Source organism: Hordeum vulgare, chromosome 2H (assembly GCF_904849725.1).
Source record: "Hordeum vulgare subsp. vulgare chromosome 2H, MorexV3_pseudomolecules_assembly, whole genome shotgun sequence".
Lineage (NCBI taxonomy): Eukaryota > Viridiplantae > Streptophyta > Magnoliopsida > Poales > Poaceae > Hordeum > Hordeum vulgare.
Window position 1 is genome coordinate 371,171,443 of NC_058519.1, and position 21,073 is coordinate 371,192,515.

The window sequence follows — 21,073 nt, forward strand, 5'->3', positions numbered from 1 at the left end:
TCTCGTACCCAACTTAAGCATATTGGTTTTCCAAGTGAGTGTGAGACTGTAGGCATTGGTAAATTACAGATAGTCCGTAACTTCAGACTGTAGGAATGTGTTGCAGTTTGCACGTAAGTACAAATAAATATATATTTTATTAGATCTTTCAAGCATATGGATTGTTCGGCAATTTGTAAGAGACTTACCAAATGTGTTATTTAGGATTCCTGCCTTTGCTGACCCATTAGTCGTTTCTTTTCTATAGAACATCCAAATCCATTCTCCTGTTTGACTGTATAATATACCATTTGAGTCGTTAATAGTTTGTTATATTTATTTTGCAGCTACACTATGATCACTTGGTACTTGTTGATTATCTCATAGCTAAAGATGTAGGTGTGCATTGTGCCCAATATCTATTACGGTCAGTTAGCTTCCATTTTCTTTCTGATACAGTCAAATGACAGACACGTGTAGGCTCCCCAATGTGATATTTATGTCTCTGTTCTCAGGTGCCTACGACTGGTATCCAGGTGTTGGGATGCTTTTGTTGACGACTCAGTTTACGAGGCGCAAATACAAAAACTCAACTGTAAAAGGCAAAGAATCTTCAAAAATATAAATAGTTTCACTGGTAGCTCAATGGAAGGCACCAAGTTAGGTTCCGCTCATGACAAGGAAAGTAAGAGGAAAGAACCACTTTTCCTGAGTGCTAAAGTATGTCTCCTTTCGTTAAAGAGAACATTGGAAGATCTTCATAAGAAAGATTTATTCCCTTACAATCCAAAGCCTCTCCTTAAAAGGTCCGTGACCATGATGATCTTTTCCCCATTTAGTTAAGTGATATATTGTTTTGCTTCTACTTTCCCCTTTTTTCATTCAACTACATTTTACTCGAAATGAGCATACAGATAATGTTTTCTGCAGCTTGGCCAGATTTGAGGAGCTCTGTTAGCAGTACTGAAACAATTAAGTTGCCCCTGGGGACACGCTACTATTTCTGTGGTTGAATATACGGTAATCAGATACTGTAATTTCCTTTGCTGCTTACATGTGTGTATATTGATTTGCACAATTCGTCCTCCTTTGGTTCATAGTATAAGAATATAACCATAGGAACTGAGATGCATGGCATCTCAAATCCTATAGGGAAAGAGATGTCATTTGATTCATAGGATATGATTTTTTTTCATTGAGTCTAGGCTAAATTTTACTCCCTCGGTTCCTAAATATGTCTTTTGTTCCTAAATTTAAGTCTTTTCAGAGATTCCACTAGAGACTACATATAGAGCAATGTGAGTGAATCTACATTCTAAAGTATGTCTATATACATCCGCATTGGGGAGGTAATCTTTCGGCCCGATGACTCCCCGCCGCTCCGGCTTCGGCTCCCTCTTCACTGCGTGGAGTGGCGGGAGATTCTCCGTCTCTCTTTTGAGCAGAGTTAGGGGCGTCCGTGAGCTCAACGCACCGGCAGAGGAGTTGCTTGCGGTGGAGGAGCCGGAGGACAACCCACGGCGGTGGAGGAGCCGGAGGACAACCCGCGGCGGAGGAGGGCCTGCCCCGCGGTCGTACTCCCCCGTCTCGCGGCGAAGGAGGGACGCTGACGGCTTAAGGCCACAGTTGGTGTATCGCAGGGCGAAGCGCTTCCTTGCCGCATCGGCACTGATGCAACGCCTCCGCTCGGGGTCGTCGCCATTGTGCCGGTCGAAGCTCCACATCCCGCCCCACATCATGGAGGATTGATGGGCGGGGCGGCAGATTGAAATCAAAGGGGGGAGGGATGGGAATCACGGCGGCGGGGAATAGGGTTTCGACCCGTATCGTGGCCGCAGACTCGGATATATACCGCACGGGGGGTACGTTTTCGAGCCATTGTAAAAACTTTACGGGCCGGCCCGAGTATACAGGGTCTGATCTGGCCAAAAATGTAGACCAAATCCGTATACTTGTCGGAATTATACAGGCCACGAGGTTTACCGGGGTTGCTAGAGTTGTTCTTAGAACTGCTAGTTCCAGCAAAAAAAGATGCTGGTTGAAGCATTCTCGTTGGCCGTATAAAAAAGTTCTCTTGATCCCAACAAAAAGATAAACGCATCTCCGGAAAAACGTTGGCTCCAACAAAAATGTATGATGGTTCCAGCATAAAAGATGGCTGGTTGAAGCAAGAATTCTCGCTGGCCGCATAAAATTTGCTCGCCAATCCCAGCAAAAGAAAAATGTTTCCATACTCGATCCATGAAAATCATTTGTTCCAGCAAAAATGCTTGATGGTTCCAGCAAAAGCAATGGCTGTTTGAAGCAAAAAATAATACCTGCTGGAGGTCGCGGCTGTTGGTTCCAACATTTTGCTACCAGCGGTTGCAACACCTCCGGTTGCCGGTTCAAACAAAAAAGTTGGCCGGTTTGAGCATCCTTGGCGCTTCCGTCAAGGCCGATCACAACACGTCTCAGTATAGTTCGCATCTTCTTCGATGACCTCTCGCTGCTCGTAGCACGACCTTGTCAAAGCGTCCAACGCAACAGGATGTTGTGGCGCATGGCCAGGCCGTCGCCCCGGGCGAGTGGATGTCTGTCGTGGCCGGTTGCAGCATGTAGTCCCAGCCCCCATCTCGACGCCAACGACCTCCCCTGCCGGCAAAGGGTGGTCGTGTGTGGTGAGCGGTCATTGCCGACGAGTGCTTGGGGAGGAAAAACCTAGATACGGGAGGAAGAAAAGCAAATGAGTGAATGTGAAGAGCTGAGAGGATAAGGGATGGGAAAAAGCAATGGATGGGCCTGCAAGCAGCAACCGTTAAGCGAGACACTACCGAAAAAAAGGCTTATACATGGCATCAAATTAGTGGCGGTCAGATACCCGTCACAACTAATTTGGCAAAGTAGCAGTGGTAGGTTTCAAAACGGAATCGCCACTGAGATATGCAGAGCAGTGGCGGGCGGAATTACACGCTCGCCATAAATAAACTCTTCAAATTTGCATGTGTGATGATATCTATCAGTGACAGACACTCACAACATGCCCCCCACTAGTTCATGAGGCAACAATGGTGGGCCAAACTTATGCCTGCCACTGGTTTATCATGTAATAGTGACGGGCCAAACTTATGCCCCAAGCCACCCCGACGATGCAATCGGAGATGAAGCGGTAGATGATGCAGTGTTCTGGGCTATGCCGAGGCTGGTGGCTTTCCGTAGCACTCAACCTGTGGAGCCAGTGCATTGGCCTTGTGTGCATCATTTGTGTTGCATCATTGCCCTCTGAGTCTGAGGTCAGGGGTGAGGTCGTTGTGTAGCCTGACAAATTTAACCCAGTTTCAGTTCCATAACCAATCTGGTTGCTTAGGCGTGCATAAATCCCCTATCAGTATGCGACCTCGGCGTTTCAGATCCTGAACAGGCCTCCTGGGCCTGGTGGCGAAGATGCCATTGAGCTTGATGAAGTCGACCACGTAATCTGCTTGATCAATGGGACACACATATATAGGTTGTTATTGCCGTCGATGACGAAGACCACAACTCCAACATAGATCGTGCAAAAAGGTGGGTCGATAGGTTGGTGTCGATCCGACCCGTCTCGTCTGGCATGAAGGTGAAATAGCTAAAGGTCAGACTCTCTCCTAGTGGGAGCCCGCCAGAAGCCGGTAGAGATACGATCTAGGATCAATCTCCAGCTGACGTAGCCCATGCTTGGCGCCCCAACTAATGGTTCAAAATCCAGTCAGCACCGTTGGTAGGGTTTATAACATGGCTGGATGTCTCATGTCAGAGGTCACATAAAGGTTTTACCTAGGTTCGAGCCTCCTTTGAGGACTAATACCCTACCTCCCGCTTCTTGTTGTTATTCATGGTGGGTATACCTCGTGCAAGGGGTTACAATGGAGAGTATGAGATGCTATCAAGAGTTATGTCTATAAGGGAGTAGATGAGAATGAGAGCCGGGGAAGAAGGTCTGGCGGCGGGAGGTGGCGCCCAAGTCCGGCCGAGTGCACCGGCGGGGTCCCCCGATCTCTTCTCCGGTGGCTCCCCCTTGCCCCTCGACGGCCCTCGCCGGCGTGCTGCCCGGATTGTCCTCCGCGGCGGCGGCTGGTGGAGGTGCCCGAGGTGGGCCGTCCGGCGCTGGTTCCCTGCCCTCCTTCCCGGCGGCGGCGCCAGGGCCGGAGGCGGGAGCGCCCCGTGCTCGCTGCCTCATCCCGTGCCCTAGCGACGTGGGCCGGCGTGACGGTGGGTGGGCCGCGCCCCGCCCCGATGGGCCCCAGTCCTGCGGTTCTGGGCCCCTTTCGGCCCGTGAACGCGCTAGGGCGCTTCGCCGTGTCCGGCGGGTGTTGGACCGGATCAACCTCCAGTGGGCTTTGGCCCAGGGACGGGTGGCCCATCCGAGCTGCGCCCCAGGCCGGTGGAGACAGCCAGCTCGGCCGCTAGGGTTTCCCCTCGTCTCAGTCACCGCGCCGCCATCCCGAATCGTCGTATCGCGCCCGAGAGAGGTCGCGACTCCTCTGCCCCCTGCGCTCGGTCTCGCCGCTCCCTCCCCCTCCAGCCCCCCCGTCCCGCCTCCCCCGTCCGTCCCTCGCCATCCCCCCGGCCCGGCTCCCTTCCTCCTGGCCGGAGCGAACGCTGGGTTCGGTCGGTCCCTCCCGTGCCCAAGCTCTCCTACGCGGAAGCCCTCATGACGAGGCTTCCGGAGACGGTCAGGCCCGTCCGAAGCGCGCTCTCCCTGCTGCGACGGTGGCTGACCCCGCTGCCCGTGACCGTGCCCCGGATGGGGGCACTGCCTCGTCCCGCTCCGGGCGTGGGGGGTCTGCCCGGCCGGGGAAGTCCCCAGAGTACTACTCCGGGACCTCCCTGCGCCGGCCACCACCTCCTCGGGACCCGGCGAGGGATCCCCGCTTGCGGCTGCCGGGCTCGCCGGGGGACTATCGCCGCCTGGAGGCCGCCCGCGCGGCTGACCTGGACCGGGAAGCAGCCCTGCGGGCGGAGCTGGTTGCACGTCCCACTCTGGCATCTCTGCCGCGTGATGAGCCTGCGCCCCGCGAGCCCCCGGCTCGAGACCTCGAGCACCGCCCCGCGGCGCCTTCTTGGAGGCGTGATCGTCAGGATCACCGTCGGGGGGAGCGGTGGGGCGGGCCGTCGATGCGGCGCGGTGATGATGGCCGCCGTGCTGACTGGCGCCGTGACGACGGGCATTCTAGGCTCGTGGCCCCAGAGGGCCTGCCTGATGTCCCGCTTCCCGCCCCGGCCCCTGCTAAGAAGAAGAAGAAATCGAAGAAGAAGAAGGCTGCTGGCTCTTCCCTTGGCGGTGCTGGCGGCCTGACGCCGCCAGCAACTCAGGGGCTCCTGAGCAGGAGGCTCTGGACCCCCCTGCTCGGGTTAACCGTCAGCGCTCCCGCAAGGACACGATGTGCATCAACTGCGGGTGCGTCGTACACTACCGCTCGGAGTGTGAGGCTCCCCCACGGTGCCCCACGACGCTTGCCTATCTTGGGTATGGCACTGAGCGGGGTAGCTTCTACTTCGTGGATGCGGAGATTGAGGAGGTAGCTGCCCGGCCGCACCTAGCGACGATCACCTTGGAGCCCGGGCAGTCTATCCCGGATGGCCTGGTGATCTCGTCTGACCTCATCCGTGATGAGCTCGCGGCCTACATTGGCGACTTCCGTGGCTGTGAGTTTGCCTGGGACGTGACTGAGACGGCTCCTCTGGTCTTCTCGGTCCCTTTCCCCTCGGCCGAGCTACTCCGGGTCTGCTCGCATGGGCCTATTCGCTGTCCCCTCAACCAGTTCTTGATCAGCGTCCAGGCGGCCACGTCAGAGCCTGACCCCGTCCCTCCTTTGGAGAAGGTATGGTTCCTCGTTTACGGCCTCCCAAGGGGGGGGGGGGTAGTGCGGCTCCGCGGGGTGGCAAGCTCACTCATATTCTGAAGGCCATCTCCGAACCCGTGGGCAAACTGATCACCGCCGACCTGGCTTCTTTCGAGGATGATGGCCCCGCCCGCATTGAGATTCTCTGCCCGGCTACTGCTGAGATCGATGGGCTGTCCTTGGTCTTCTACTTTGGTTCCAAGGGCAGGCGCCTCACCTTCGAGCTCGAGTCCCCGGCTCCGGCGGTTCAGCTTGATCCGGCCCCGTCTGGGCCGGACCCTGATGACGGGGGGCTCGACGAGGAGGGAGGCTCTTCGGAGGAGGGGTCTTCTTCTGATGGGGGGGATGAGTTGGTCGGGGCTCCGCCCGAGCCGTCAGGCGGTCGGCGCAACCCCGCCCCTTCGGCTGCTGGCCAGACTGGGCTAGCAGGTGGCTCCACGGTGGGTTCTTTGGCACCGGTGGTGGCGGTAGACAGGAGACCACTTTCCCTGCCTCCCCTATCCCGGTGGTCGCTGCTGAGGAGGAGGTGAGCGTGGGTATGGAGGTCTGCCCTGCTTCGTCCCCGCGCTCGCCAGGGGTGGTTTGCTACTCACGCTCTCCGGGCTCCCCCCCTTCCCAACCTTGGGGTCCCCGGATCCGCGCCCTCCGGTGGCCGTCGACCCTGGATGCGAGCCTGAGTCCCCTCCCGTGCCCCGCTCGCGGCCTCGGGAGGGCGCCTCCCCAACCGTGGCGGCACGTCAGAGCGCGCGGATCAGCCAGTCCCGGATCCTTTAGGACGGCCGAGTCCCGACGATCCCTGAGCTGGCGGCCCGGCGTGCTGCGGCCCGCGATCTGTTTCCAGGTACGCCTTCCCTCCTTCCCCCTTCTGGCTCTGGTTCTCGGTTTTCTGTCCTCTCTAGCGATTTGGTGCCCCTTTTGGCTGTGGTGGCTGTGGACAGTGGTATTGTGTTTCGGGGGGAGAAAGGTCCCCCTCTTGAGCAGATCTCCGCCCTATGTGCGAAAGAGAGGCTTGAGGGGGCGTTAGCGGAAGCTCGCTGTCTTGCTGCGCGCTCCAACTCCCCCTCCCACCCGGTGCACGCCAGACCTGGTCATAGAGAGACCAGGGATGGCGTCGCACCCCTGGCAGCGGTTGCAGCTGGTCCCGGACCGCCCATAGCTGGGCTCCCCTCTGGCCGGGAGCCCAGGGGGCGGCCGCCCACCCGTCTCAACCCCACTGAGACTCGAGATGAGGAGCGAGTGTCACGCCCCAGAGCTCCCTCCTCAGGCCCGGGGACCTCCGGTGTCCCTTCTTCTCGGGGACGCCGGGGTCGGCCATCTAAGGCTACTCCCCGCCCCGCGGTTGACGAGCGGGCTAGTTCGGCCCCGCTAGCGGGGCCTAGGCATCCAGACGAGGTTGTTAAATGAAGCTCCTATGTTGGAACATTAGGGGCTTTGGCCTCCCTGGCCGGCGTCGGCAACTTATTGAGTATTTGCGTCAGGAAGAGATTGACATAGTGGGTCTCCAAGAAACGATTCGGCAGGACTTTAGCATGTTCGAGCTCCAGAGGCTCTCCCGCCACCAATTCTTCTGGCAGTGGCTCCCTGCTTCAGGCCACTCTGGGGGAATCCTGCTTGGTGTTCGGGAGGAGGCGTTCTCGGTGGAGGACATGGACCGGGGAGAGTTTTTTGTGAGCATGGCCATCACCGACCGACGTACCCACCTCAGCTGGGAGGTGATTATCGTCTATGGTCCGGCGGACCATACCCGCTCGGCTGAATTCCTCGCCGAGCTAAAGCATAAGGTAGAGCGGTGCACCACCCCGGTGGTGGTGGCTGGTGATTTTAATCTTATTAGGTGGGCTTCGAATAAAAGCTCTCCGAATGTAGATCGACCCCGGATGCATCTTTTCAATGACTGCATTGCTGACTTGGCGCTACGGGAGATAGCTCGCGTAGGGGCCAGGTTCACGTGGTCGAACAAGCAGGCGGACCCCATCCGGAGTGTTCTAGATTGGGTCTTTGTGTCGCCCCAATGGGAAGTGATGTTCCCCCTCTGTGGGCTTAGGGCGATCACGCAGATTGGGTCAGACCATACGCCCCTCCTCTTCTCGTCGGGGGATAGCTCCCCCCTAGATCACGGCGCTTTCGCTTTGAGACTTTTTGGTTGGATCAGCCTGGTTTGTGCGAGTTGGTCCGCGACCGTTGGCATCGGGCTGCCGCCTCCCCGCCGCGAGTCTTCTGTGTGGTGGACATTTGGCAACACTGTGCCAAGATGGCGCGCCAGGCCATGAAGGGCTGGGGTGCTAACTTGGGTGCTGATCTCCGGGCCCGTAAAGGGGCCCTGCTAGGTCAGATTAAGTCCCTAGATGACTTGGCGGATGGAGCGGGTCTGTCCCTGGATGACTGGACCCGGAGATACTCCCTTGATGCCGAGCTCATGGGCATTTTCAGGTCCAAGGAATTGTTCTGGCAACGTTGAGGTGGCCAGAACTGGCTTCTTAAGGGAGATGCAAACACCGCGTACTTTCAGGCCATCGCCAACGGCCGTAGGAGGAAATGTGTCATCCCTTTCCTCTGGGACGGAGATGCTCTCCTGGAGAGCCCAGAAGACATCTCATCCCATATTTACTCCTTCTATAAGGAGTTATCTCGGCTGATCTGCGAGGAGGCTCCTCCCTCTGTGAGGACTTCTGGCCGCTAGCTGATCAGGTGTCCGACGTGGAGAATGCGGAACTCACTCTCCCATTTTCCTCGGAGGAAGTTGGCCAGGCAATCGCCTCTATGAAGGCGTGCTCGGTCCCGGGGCCAGACGGCCTCCCGGTGGTTTTTTTCCAACGATTCTGGGAGACCGTGCGCCCGGTTATCATGCCTATGTTCCATGAATTTTATATAGGCACACTGGACATGGGCAGGATTAACTATGGAGTCATTACTCTCATCCCCAAACTAGTTGGGGCTGCAGAGATTCGGCAATTCAGGCCTATTACGGTGATTAACGTGTTGGCGCGTATTTTTGCTAAAGTCTGCGCCACTCACTTGTCCCCTGTGGCCGAACGGATTGCCCACCCCCTTCAGTCTGCATTCCTGAAGGGCAGGAAGGTCCATGACGGGATTCTTGCCCTCCACGAGGTGGTCCATGAGGTGGCGTCCAAGGGAATGAAGGGGGTCTTTCTCAACTTGGACTTCCAGAAGGCGTACGACCGTCTTGATTGGTCCTTCCTGAGGTTAGTATTGCAGCGGCGCGGATTTGACGAGAGGTGGTGCTCCTGGATCATGCAGCTGGTGCGATCTGGTAGCACCACGATCAATATCAATGGTGAAGTTGGCCCCTTTTTTCGGGCATCCAGGGGGGTTAAGCAGGGTGACCCTATCCCCCCCCTGCTTTTTAACCTCGCCGTGGACGCCCTTGCTGGCATCCTGGATATGGCAAGATTAGCAGGGCATATCCTGGGGGTGGTTGGTCATCTCATCCCGGGGGGTGGGGTTTCCCACCTCCAGTATGCAGACGACACCATGATCATGGTCTAGGAAATGGCTGGACTTAAGATTAACTTTGATAAGAGCGAGGTGGTGGTCCTGGGCTACTCTGAGGCTGAGCAACTCAGGATTGCGGACAACCTCAACTGCAAGCTGGCGACTTTCCCTATCTCGTATTTGGGAATGCCCCTAGCGGAGTCCAGGATTCTGGTTAGCGGGTTTGATCCAGGACGAGTAGCGTCCCGTGCGGAACCCTGGTGCGGCAGGTTCACTTCTAAAGGTAGCAAATCCATTCTCATTAGCTCGAACCTCGCAAGCCTCCCCATGTATATGATGGGGCTGTATATCCTGCCCGAAGGTGTGCACAGCGCCTTCGACAAGGAACTGGCTAGATTCTTTTGGCAGGCAGGGGATGGTAGGCCCAAGTATCACATGGTGAAATGGGCTGACGTCTGCGTGCCAAAAGACCGAGGGGGCTTAGGCATTCCTGCGTCCCGCCGCATGAACGTGGCCCTGATGTTCTGATGGGTTTGGCGGATTCTGCAGTGAGATGGGGGTTTGTGGCTTCAATTGATTGAGGCCAAGTACCTTCAAGGCCGACCTCTCTTGGCATGCTCTCCCGCGAATGGTTTGCAGTTCTGGAAGTCTATCCAGAGCATTAAGCACGATATTAGGCTGGGCTTGCGGATCTCGGTGGGCGACGGGTCTGGGACCCAGTTTTGGTTAGATCCCTGGTTGGAGGGAGAGCCTCTGCAATTCCGTTTCCCGAGACTCTTTGCTATCTGCGCCGACCCTGCTGTCCTTGTCTCTGCCTCTGCTCTGGACGACGGATGGCATGTGGCTTTCCGCCGTCCCCTTGGCCCAGCTGAGGTCCAGGACTGGGAATTACTATTGGCAGTGACTCCCCTCCCGGCCTCGGCGGTTCGTGATAGTGTCTCTTGGAGTCTTTCTCCCTCGGGAGAATTTTCTATAAGTTCGGCCTACCTGGCGCTGTGCAGGATGTCGGTCCTCCCGTGGCTATCCTCACTCTGGAAGGTCCCGCTGCCCTTGAAGATCAAGATTTTCGTTTGGCAGCTTCTCCGAGACCGTTTACCTTCAGGGACTGAGGTGCTGAAACGCCATGGTCCGGGTAACGACATTTGTCCCCTGTGTCATGTCCCGGAGACCGGCTCTCACATTCTGTTCTTATGTGTTGCGGCACAGGCACTATGGTGCTTTGTACGCGAGGCTCTGGGACCGGAGTGGGAGGCCTCTGACCTTGCAGATTTTCTGCAGGTGCGGGCCAACCAGGTCGGCCATAAACGCCGACTGTTTTGGATGGTCTTCGCGGCTATGATGTGGACCCTCTGGATTACTCGCAATAAGATGGTGATTGAGAAGGTGTTTCAGCGGCGTGCTTCTGACTCGTTCTTCAAATTCCTTGCATTCTTGCAGCTCTGGCATCCGCTCGTTAGGACTCGGGGCCGGGACCGGCTTCAGCACTTCCTGGACGCGTTGATGGCGGCCGCCCGACGGCTCTCCTCTCCCTTGCTTGCTGCCTAGCCTGTCCCCGTGAGGGCCTTTTTTGCTTCTTCTTCCTTTCTTGGGCTGGAATGTGCTGTTGCCCCAGCGGACTATCTTTTTATTTCTTTGTTCGGACATGTTACTTGGATTCTGTTATGTGTGCTTTATCTATAAAGCGGGGCGAAAGCCTGTTTCGAGGAGTGCCTCCCATCATAATGCCGCATGTAGTTCGGGTGGAAGTGGCGAGTGAGGTTGTAGACGTGGACACGACATAGGCTGAGAAGGACGATGTGTCGTATGTAGTTTGGGTGGAAGTGGCAAGTGAGGGAATAAAAAGAGTTTCCCATAATTTTTCCATTTGAATCCCTATTGAATTTTGAAATCCTCAGATAAAGAAATAGAGGGAGAAGGAATATGACCCTTCAAAAGTCATAGGAAAAATTGAAGTTTATTTTTAAATGGAAAACATAAAATTGTTTGTAAAAGATTTGAAAATCAAACTCCAAGTCTTTTTGGAATTTTCAAAAAGTAATTTTCTAAAGTATTTTATTTGGCTAAGAAAAATAGTTCATATTTTTCTATATTTTTTTCATTTTAAGATTTTTGGTATAATTTTTCTTTTCAGGAAAGTTCATTACGTTTTTCTTTTCCATCATTTTCACCTCTGTGTTATTAAAAAAAAGGGCCGAAGCTAACCAGCGCGTACGGCAAACCCTATTTGGCGCTGCACGCGTCGGTTATAGTGCAGCCGCGTGAGCTGGGCTGGTCCATTTATCTGTTTATTCTGTATGTCTTTTTTCTTTGGTGTCTACAAATGGTGAGTCGAATCACTGACCTCCTGTTTCAATGCATGATGAACTAACCACCACGCCACACAACCTCTCCTGACATTGTACATATTACTTATACTAGTAACCTCTCCTCTCCCTTGCTTGCTGCCTAGCCTGTCCCCGTGAGGGCCTTTTTTGCTTCTTCTTCCTTTCTTGGGCTGGAATGTGCTGTTGCCCCAGCGGACTATCTTTTTATTTCTTTGTTCGGACATGTTACTTGGATTCTGTTATGTGTGCTTTATCTATAAAGCGGGGCGAAAGCCTGTTTCGAGGAGTGCCTCCCATCATAATGCCGCATGTAGTTCGGGTGGAAGTGGCGAGTGAGGTTGTAGACGTGGACACGACATAGGCTGAGAAGGACGATGTGTCGTATGTAGTTTGGGTGGAAGTGGCAAGTGAGGGAATAAAAAGAGTTTCCCATAATTTTTCCATTTGAATCCCTATTGAATTTTGAAATCCTCAGATAAAGAAATAGAGGGAGAAGGAATATGACCCTTCAAAAGTCATAGGAAAAATTGAAGTTTATTTTTAAATGGAAAACATAAAATTGTTTGTAAAAGATTTGAAAATCAAACTCCAAGTCTTTTTGGAATTTTCAAAAAGTAATTTTCTAAAGTATTTTATTTGGCTAAGAAAAATAGTTCATATTTTTCTATATTTTTTTCATTTTAAGATTTTTGGTATAATTTTTCTTTTCAGGAAAGTTCATTACGTTTTTCTTTTCCATCATTTTCACCTCTGTGTTATTAAAAAAAAGGGCCGAAGCTAACCAGCGCGTACGGCAAACCCTATTTGGCGCTGCACGCGTCGGTTATAGTGCAGCCGCGTGAGCTGGGCTGGTCCATTTATCTGTTTATTCTGTATGTCTTTTTTCTTTGGTGTCTACAAATGGTGAGTCGAATCACTGACCTCCTGTTTCAATGCATGATGAACTAACCACCACGCCACACAACCTCTCCTGACATTGTACATATTACTTATACTAGTAGGCGGCACGCCGCGCCCGTTAAGATGCCTATGTGTACGTCTATGTTATTTCTTTTGTTACCAAGAAATAAGGGCGCCAACAGGCTTGAGAGCGAGCTGGTATTAGAATATTTCTGTTTACTTGGCCATATGCTAAAATTTATTTTCAATATCAACTGACTGCATCAAAGTTCACATTTAAGCGGGTTATGTCCTCAAAATGGAACAAAGTCCACATACGACAGACTTATCATGTATATATAGAGCATAAATATCTCAATGTTCTGTGTTACTGATCCATAACATTGATAAGTTTGTTAATGCCAGATTATATAAACATCCGTGCTATTGAGGATAACACGTACATGGAAACACATGATAATATATGCACTTATCTTGTTGTGGACATTCAGACCTCCGTGCATTGAGCTAACATGAAAGGATATAGCAGAATAACCTTTTATTGGTACCAACATAACTTTATTATGAAAGGGCACCATGTCTACTAACCCAAATTTCATGTCTTTGTCCAGTCTTTGCTCACCTTCAGTTATGCCGGAATAAAAAATGTCAAGCAATGAAAGAAAAAGTCCAGGGCGTCCACTTTTCACTTTTTCTCCCAGCTAGCAAAACATCAAATATGTCGAGGATTTGTTTACGCCATTTCTGTATTTTTGTATGCTCTTGGTCTTCAACAGTGGACTTGTTCTCATATGCAGAACCTTCAGGACCTATAATCAAGGAATTAATGTGAACCCCTTTGGCTAATCTATGGATTAGTCTTGAGCAAAAATTTTATAGATACCAATATCCATTGAAGTTTAGGTATCTCCTTTGACTTCTCGTAACCAAGATAATAGTTTTCACATTGTTCTTCAAAGTCATGAAATAGATAATGAAGAAAGAAAACATGAAAAATTGATAAATAACAAAAAGGAAACAATTTAAAAATTTCCTACCATAAATAGCATGATCTGTGAATAGGATGTCAAACCTGAATGTGCAAACAAATATGATTTGTGAATAGGATGTTACGGTGAAAATGCAAGAAAAATAAGAAACACCATCCACTTAGTACAATAGAAGAATTGTTAATAAGAAACTGCTGACTCCACATTCATGTCAAATTTTATTGGAAACTTAGAATGCAGTTCTTTCATCTGAGAAATGGTGCTACGTTTTAACTGTGCGGCATTTGAGAGACCAAAGTATCAACAGTAAAATATGGTGGCGCACACACCTTTGTAGAGAAATATAAAGGGAGTGAAAGTCGTGTGTGTGCAGAGAAATATAAAGGGAGTGAAAGTCGTTAGACACGATACTTTACATTCCAGCAGTATACTTCCATGGCTAAGGTTAAAATTAACAATTGATTTCACACATGGTGAATACAATATAATCAAGCATATACATTTCAATGCACCTGATGAACGCAGAACATCAGCTTTTTGTAATCTTGCACATAAGAACCTAAGCGCCTTATTTGTTGTCATGAATTTTGAATATCAGCCATACTTAAATTTTGAAAGCATATAGTGTTTTGAAACATACTGAAGTCCATTTTTGGAGGAAAAAAAAAATTAGGAGCATAGAATCGCAACCTATCCAGACTGAATTGGAATTTTTTTACTTGCCTCAGTGCTGACATGTAGGTAAGCACCTAGTCAGCATTGGCTCCATTAGTGTGTGGGGTTGTGGGTAGTTGCTTGCTCAGTCATTTTAAACAGATTAGGCCTGTTCGCGAGGATCTCTCCTTCCATTTGCCACACTGTAATGACAGATAAAAAATAATTTGGACAGTGTATTAGATTAGAGAACACACTGTAAACATCGTTGTGACAAATACTATGCAGTCTACCGTAACGTTCAGTAATTTATATGCTTCTCTACTCTTAGATCCTTGGAGTCTACCATAACGTTCAGTAATTTATATGCTTCCCTACTCTTAGATCCTTGCGATTCAGACAGTAAGCTTCCAGTGCTAAGACCACTTCTTTACATCTTTTAGCAGCGGTCCCTCCACCCATTAAACCTTTATCATGGTAAACATGCAAGACATTATGAGAGCAGTTATTAATTAGCAACCAAGAAAAAAAGGCATGTAGAGCCAAACAATGCTTCCATTTTGTAACATGTTTTAATTGTATTCAAATACATAATGAAATTAAGGAAGAATATTTGTAGATGGCTTAGTGCCAAAGAGAAAGCACTCGTAGCCATGCACGTTTATCATTTATGATATTTTCTACTGCACAAGTGTTTAGTTTATTGCTACTTAGGAATAACCGGTTAAATAAGATGACTTACAGAGATCCAACTTTTAGTAAAGCAGAGCAGTTCGTGTTTTCTGAAAATCCAATGTATAAATTAGTAAAAATACAGGGAAGATCAGTGAAGAGCAGTAATCTAAAGATTGGCAACACTCAAATAACCTGAATTGAACCGCCGCCGCTGTTGACCTGACCTGAACTAGCGCCAGCAACAATCACCATAGTACAGTCCCTAGCATCTCGCCGCCCTCATCCAATGGAGATCCACCCACAAACATTGGTCGAACAGGCTCCAGCAGCATAGGCAATTTTACTGCGACAATATATCAAATCAATTTCCAATAATAGTTTGACATATGCGCAACATAATATTACTAAAGTCCATTCCATTGATTTTATTCTACTTTCAGAAATTAAGATCATTGAAGATGAGCACATGCCTCTTAAGGGTAACATAAGAATCATCTAAAAAAAGAGTAACATTAGAATCACTATGCTGCTTCTTTCAACATGTAGTCCATTGCACGAATCAGTGTGCTAATGGAAGAAAAATAAATGAGTTGGACCTTCCATGAATCAAAAAATTCTTCGGACATTCAGACTGGAAGTCACATCACACTTATTCAGCTAAATGCAAATGGTAGCATATAGAAAATGCATAATATGACAATTATGGTAAAAATGTATATTGTTTGTCTGTGATGAAGATTTGGCATCTTGGTACCCGAGCAGCACAAAGTCAATGAGTAGTAAGGGTAGTAATTAGACCAATAACATCTATAGATTCAGACAACTGCTATGCATTCATTTTGAAATGCTAAAAACCGCCAAGAAAATTGAATTTATAGACAAAGGCCTATAAAAACTAACCTGACATAAGCAAAATATTCCAATACGGTCTTTTGCGCTTTAAAAATGGGAGCGCATTATGGGCAATTAAAGAGAAGCCCGTGAGATGAGGAATGGCAGGAACCATAGTGGTTCTACTCCTTTTGCTTTCAGTGTCAGATATCATGAAATCTTGTACACCAGTATGTGTAAACTTAATTCAGATATACAACATGTGGTAGTGATATAATGAAACCGAACCATATAAAGTACTTATTGCTTAAAGTCTCATCTTCTAAAAAGATGATAAGAACATTCTCAAGTTTCAAGCAATACTAAATTTTCTACACTAAGTACATAGCTATAGAAATCCACTGCCCTAAAGCTTGCCACTAAAAGCAATTTTATAGAACAGTAAAACCCACTGCTAATAAACAAAAAATACAATTTGTTTGGAACAGAAAAAATTAACTGTGAGACATAAGTATGGTTACATATCCAAACTTTTTGTACGTACTAATATTCAAAATGAACGTAGAACCCGAAAAGTGGGGAAACTAATTGCTTCAACTAACCTGAATCCTAGCTTCTTCCCATGTTATTCCGACTCCTTTGCCAAGAGTTTTGCCCACCAACTTCAGCAAAAATAAGACAATGTTAAATAGCAGAGAAAAGATGAGTGCAACACAGAAAACACCTAGTTAGCGTGATATCAATCTTAGAACCCTATCCCAGACTGCTGAAAAATCATGCAGGTTTGGGATAACATGAATGTACGATATACATTAAGAGAGAGCAAAACTGAAGTGCAATCAAAGTACCATTATTGTGTTCTGTAGAGTATAAATCTCCCTCAAGAAAATACTTGAAAGTAACAGAAAGAATCCAGCATTCCAGGATGACTCGCCCTCACTGCCGCCGCGTCACGCACAGTGGACGTTCGAGAGGGAGGCAGCGGCGCACACGATCTGAAACACTTCGGTCACTTCCTGGAGACAGGCTCCCGCACGCTGCTGCAGCTTCCTCCGCTCGAAGGTGGCGTCTACCCAAGGGTACCTCTTGGGCTCCAGCCGACGCCGGTTGAAGAACCCATCGTTGTCTAGTAGGCCGCTATGGGAATTGGAGAACCTTGACGACGAGCAGCAGGAGACCACGGAGATCCACCTCCCCTGAACCGCCTCTTTGTTGTTGAGCCGCCGCTGTTGATGCGCGTGGCTGCACGACGGAAGAGGATGGACTGGTGGAGGCGCGACCATTCGATTCCTTCACTGGACGGCGACAGGGCGGCGAAGGATCGACGGGTGGAGGCATCGAATGGCTTGGTCCCCTTTTCCCCCCTCTCTCTGTGCATGAAGGAAGAAGAAGAGACTGAGCGGTGGATAGCAGGGTCCAGATAGTTCAGAGGAGATGTGGCATTCAGACTGATGCGGACACGCGGCGGCCCAGGAAAGACCACGCGAGAGCACTCCAAACTCAGGACAACGTCGCTAGCTTAGTAGCTTTAATACTTTGTTATATTAGTTGAGTACTCGTGCGTTGCAACAGGATACAAATTATGTTATGAAAAAAAGTCATATTCCGAATCTTGGAGATTATATTTAATCTCGACTCTCTTACTATTAAAGAACACCTTGCAGCCCATGTTATGCATTAGACTCAAAATATCTTGACTTTGTACATCACTTTATAAGGGACCAATGTTCTTACCAACAACAACTGAATAGAGAGAAGCTAATTAAGCATCTATTTACTACAAGAAAAAAACATAAAAAGACAAAACGAAAAAGAGAAAGACATTCGCTAATTGTTTTTGAATTAAATTGTTCGGATGAACCAAGGTGCATTATTGCTACTCCCTCGAGGTTGCGTCAATTAATTCGGGTGGGAGGGAGTACCATTATCGGACAATTAGAACCATGCAAATATATTTTGAATAATCAATACAAGGAGAATGTAATCATACAACTCACTACAAATGTTCTTATAATAATTCAAGGTTCATCATATTTTTTAAACTCCAATGGCAATATATTTCAGTTTGATAAGGAACAGGATCACAAATAGAAATATTTTGATGTCAGCAAGATTTTTCAATGAACAAAAACATTATTGAAAAGGCAAAATTTGGTACCAAAGTCTTCAAGGGACTTCTTGAAGCCTGCAAAGCACTTGTCGCGGGCGTACTTGGCGCCATCCCTCACCGATGATCCGACGACAATGCCAGTCGCGTATGCGCTGCATGATTCCAGGATGGCTCGCTCCCGTTCGTGAAAATGGTGCACGACAAGGGTCTCAAAATGCTGCAGCAGGTGAAAGGCTTGTAAGAATGAATTCAATGGCATGAAGAACAATGCACACGAGGTATAAATCCCAAGGATGTATTTTTTGCCATGTGCTACAAACCTGTTCCACTCGGGACGGGACCTCTGTTCTCTTTAGAAGATACTGGTGCACAATAGTGGTGATATTTTAAAAGATAATTTTTCTTCTCCTTTTTGTTAAACATTCCATAAATAAAAATATAATGGACGTTTTACGAAGATGTGAAAAATTTAAAGTTGGTAATTTCATGTCACGACTCACAAGAAACAACTCTTCTATGGGTGCAGATTGTCTAACTTCACAGGGCTGTACTTAACACAGCTAAAAAAGAAATTGAGGAGATGGCAGGTATAATTGATACAACAGAAACATAATTGAGCTATTAGGACGCCCCAGTAATCTGTCATTGTTTATCATATTGTTCGGAATAAAAAGAAAGATGCTTCCATGTTCATAGTAGAAAATAAAAATACGGACAATTTGATTTACTTAAGTACTGTAGGAGATTATTTCTAACCCAATTTGGATGTATGTAGTTTATTTTCAGCACGAGTATCAGTAACTTTCTAACCATGGCCAGTGAGAATCTTCTTTTACGCCATGAAGAGTAACCAAGACATCTTTTAACCATGGCAAGAAATGAGGGTTCTGTAAATTACCTTAGGAGGCTTACGAAGTGAATACAGCATAGTCTTGCAGGGTAGAACAAACGCAGTCTGATTATATGCCATGGAATGCTTTTCACCAAGAGGTGTATTAACCGTGTTTTTGTAGCCTGGCTCATTAAAGTATGGTTTATCATTCAACACGAGGCCCTGGATGGAGATCAACACCTGCAACATGGTGGAATTTGACTTGCTCCACTTCTCACATCCAGAACCCCACCAGTGTTCAGCAGGCTAAGGCACACCTTTCCACTCTCATACAGGTTTGGATTTAGCCGAAGACCACCTGAATGGTAGTACACTTTCTGTGCATATCAGATAGGTTTTTGTTAAGAGATTGCATTGGTGGTGATAAAGTGGAAAAATAAGGGGAGGCAGGTGTGAAGTGCCAACATACCGATGGACATCGCGGGTACTCAGGAGGAAAACGAACATCAAAGAAGAAAAGACCGTCATGATATGGAGTTCCAGAAGGCCCAACAATAGCAGCCCTTAGCAGATCAATCCTGTCCTCATAAACTCTAACATATATAGATCCTGCATAATATGAAACCAAACTGAGATCCACGTTTTTATTGATAAAAATGGATTTCAGGTGTAAATCCTCTAAAAGAAAAACTGCAATGCAAGTATGACATGAGTCGACGACACATTAGGTTAGGCTTAGTGATATGCCAACATGATTTGACAGTTGCAAATAATTTTCCATTTTTCTCCAAGTATTAAATGATACTTTCTCACACGGTATATTCAGTATGAAAAACAAGTTCTAAACCAATCATGAAGTATGACATGAGTCAACGACACATTAGGGGCTTAGTGCAGGAGTGCACCTAAACCACAGCGTACACACAAGATGTTGCCAGAAAAGGGCCAAGAAATGCAGAGAATGGTGACTATATGGAAACAATAGTACTCCCTCCCTCCCACGTATAGTGCACAACATATAGTGTCTTGATCTCTTGAGACTATGTATTCTCTTATTTCAATGTATGAATGAAAGCACAAAGCATTTCAAAACTCGTAGAAGTTCAGAAAAGAAAAAAAACTTCAATGATCTCCACACAGATAGTGTCAACAAGAGAGAATCAAGGAACATATAAAAAAAGCTTGGATGCCTGACTCAAGGCAAAATGGCATAATCCACTTCATACTGATATGCAGGATGCTCATGCTTGTTTTGCTCGCATGTCAGTCTGTAAGGGATACTTGTTTTGCACATAGTAAGGGATACTTGTTTTACACATACTCCCTCCGTTCCTAAATATATTGAACTACATACGGATGTATATAGACATATTTTAGATTTAGAGTGTAGATTCATTCATTTTGCTTCGTATGTAGTCCCCTATTGAAATGTCTAAAAAGACTTATATTTAGGAACGAAGGGAGTACATCATAGTAGCATCAGCTTCTCGGGTGACAAGTATACAGAGCTCAAAAGACAAAAGCACACAACAGCGCCCCTTCAGTTTCGAAGGCATATGGATCGTACTTTGTGAATAAACTAACATAGTCGATTTACGTCCGGCAGTCACACCCAGGATATTTTCTGGGATGTACCTCCACCGCTACTTGTTTTAGTAATTAGAACGGGATGGGCAGCAGACTGTTTGCTTGGATTTGTGCCCCCCTTAGAGCATCGGACAATTAAAAAAAGAGTTGCATGATCAATGCATGGGACACCTAACAACTGTAAATTATCAAATCATAATATGCAGTATGGCATAATTCACTTCATACTGATATGCAGGATGCTGATGCTTGTTTTGCTCGCATGTTAGTCTGTAAGGGATACTTGTTTTGCACATAGTTAGGGATACTTGTTTTACACATACATCATAGTACCATCGGCTTGTCGGGTGACAAGTATACAGAGCTCAAAAGACAAAAGCACACAACAGCGCCCCTTCAGTTTCGAAGGCATATGGATAGTACTTTATGAATAAACTAACATAGTCGATTTACGTCCGACAGTCACACCGAGGATATTTTCTGGGATGTACCTCCATCGCTACTTGTTTTAGTAGTTAGAATGGGATGGGCAGCAGATTGTTTGCTTAGATTTGTGCCCCTGTAGAGCATCGGACAATTAAAAAAAGAGTTGCATGATCAGTGCATGGGACACCTAACAACTGTAAATTATCAAATCATAATATGCAGTAGGCCTAAAGAAATGAGATGTCGACCCATCCTACAAATCTTGTAAGGAGCATGTTTAGCATAGTGTTGACACTACCCGATGGATTATAACCACGTATATTAAGGGTTCACAGGACACTGAAAGCACAAGTAATTTGCACGCTATCTACCTGTAGGCAGGGAGCTTTACTTTATCTCTATGTTTATACCCAATATTTACATGTTGTAAATTATCAAATCATAATATGCAGCCG

General features: G+C 48.1%; 1 protein-coding gene and 1 long non-coding RNA gene across 8 annotated transcripts in view; one reads left to right on the top strand and one right to left on the bottom strand.

The window, feature by feature from the left end:
- Positions 1 to 21,073, top strand: part of LOC123426313 — a 60,757-nt gene that overhangs the window by 16,543 nt on the left and 23,141 nt on the right. For 2 of the 7 annotated variants that reach the window (XR_006622144.1, XR_006622145.1), the window contains exons 10-12: positions 327 to 406; positions 495 to 785; positions 910 to 999. Coding sequence is in view for 1 of the 7 variants with exons in the window: in XM_045110125.1 (XP_044966060.1) it covers positions 327 to 406; positions 495 to 785; positions 910 to 937 (399 nt within the window). In the remaining 6 variants the exon portion in view is untranslated. The other 5 variants (XR_006622147.1, XR_006622143.1, XR_006622142.1 and 2 more) reach the window with 5 other exon arrangements.
- On the bottom strand, positions 10,769 to 16,583 carry LOC123426314. The gene is made up of 3 exons (XR_006622148.1): positions 16,266 to 16,583; positions 11,713 to 15,175; positions 10,769 to 10,808 (listed from the first exon to the last, which is right to left on the bottom strand). It is a non-coding gene; the product is annotated as an uncharacterized LOC123426314 (long non-coding RNA).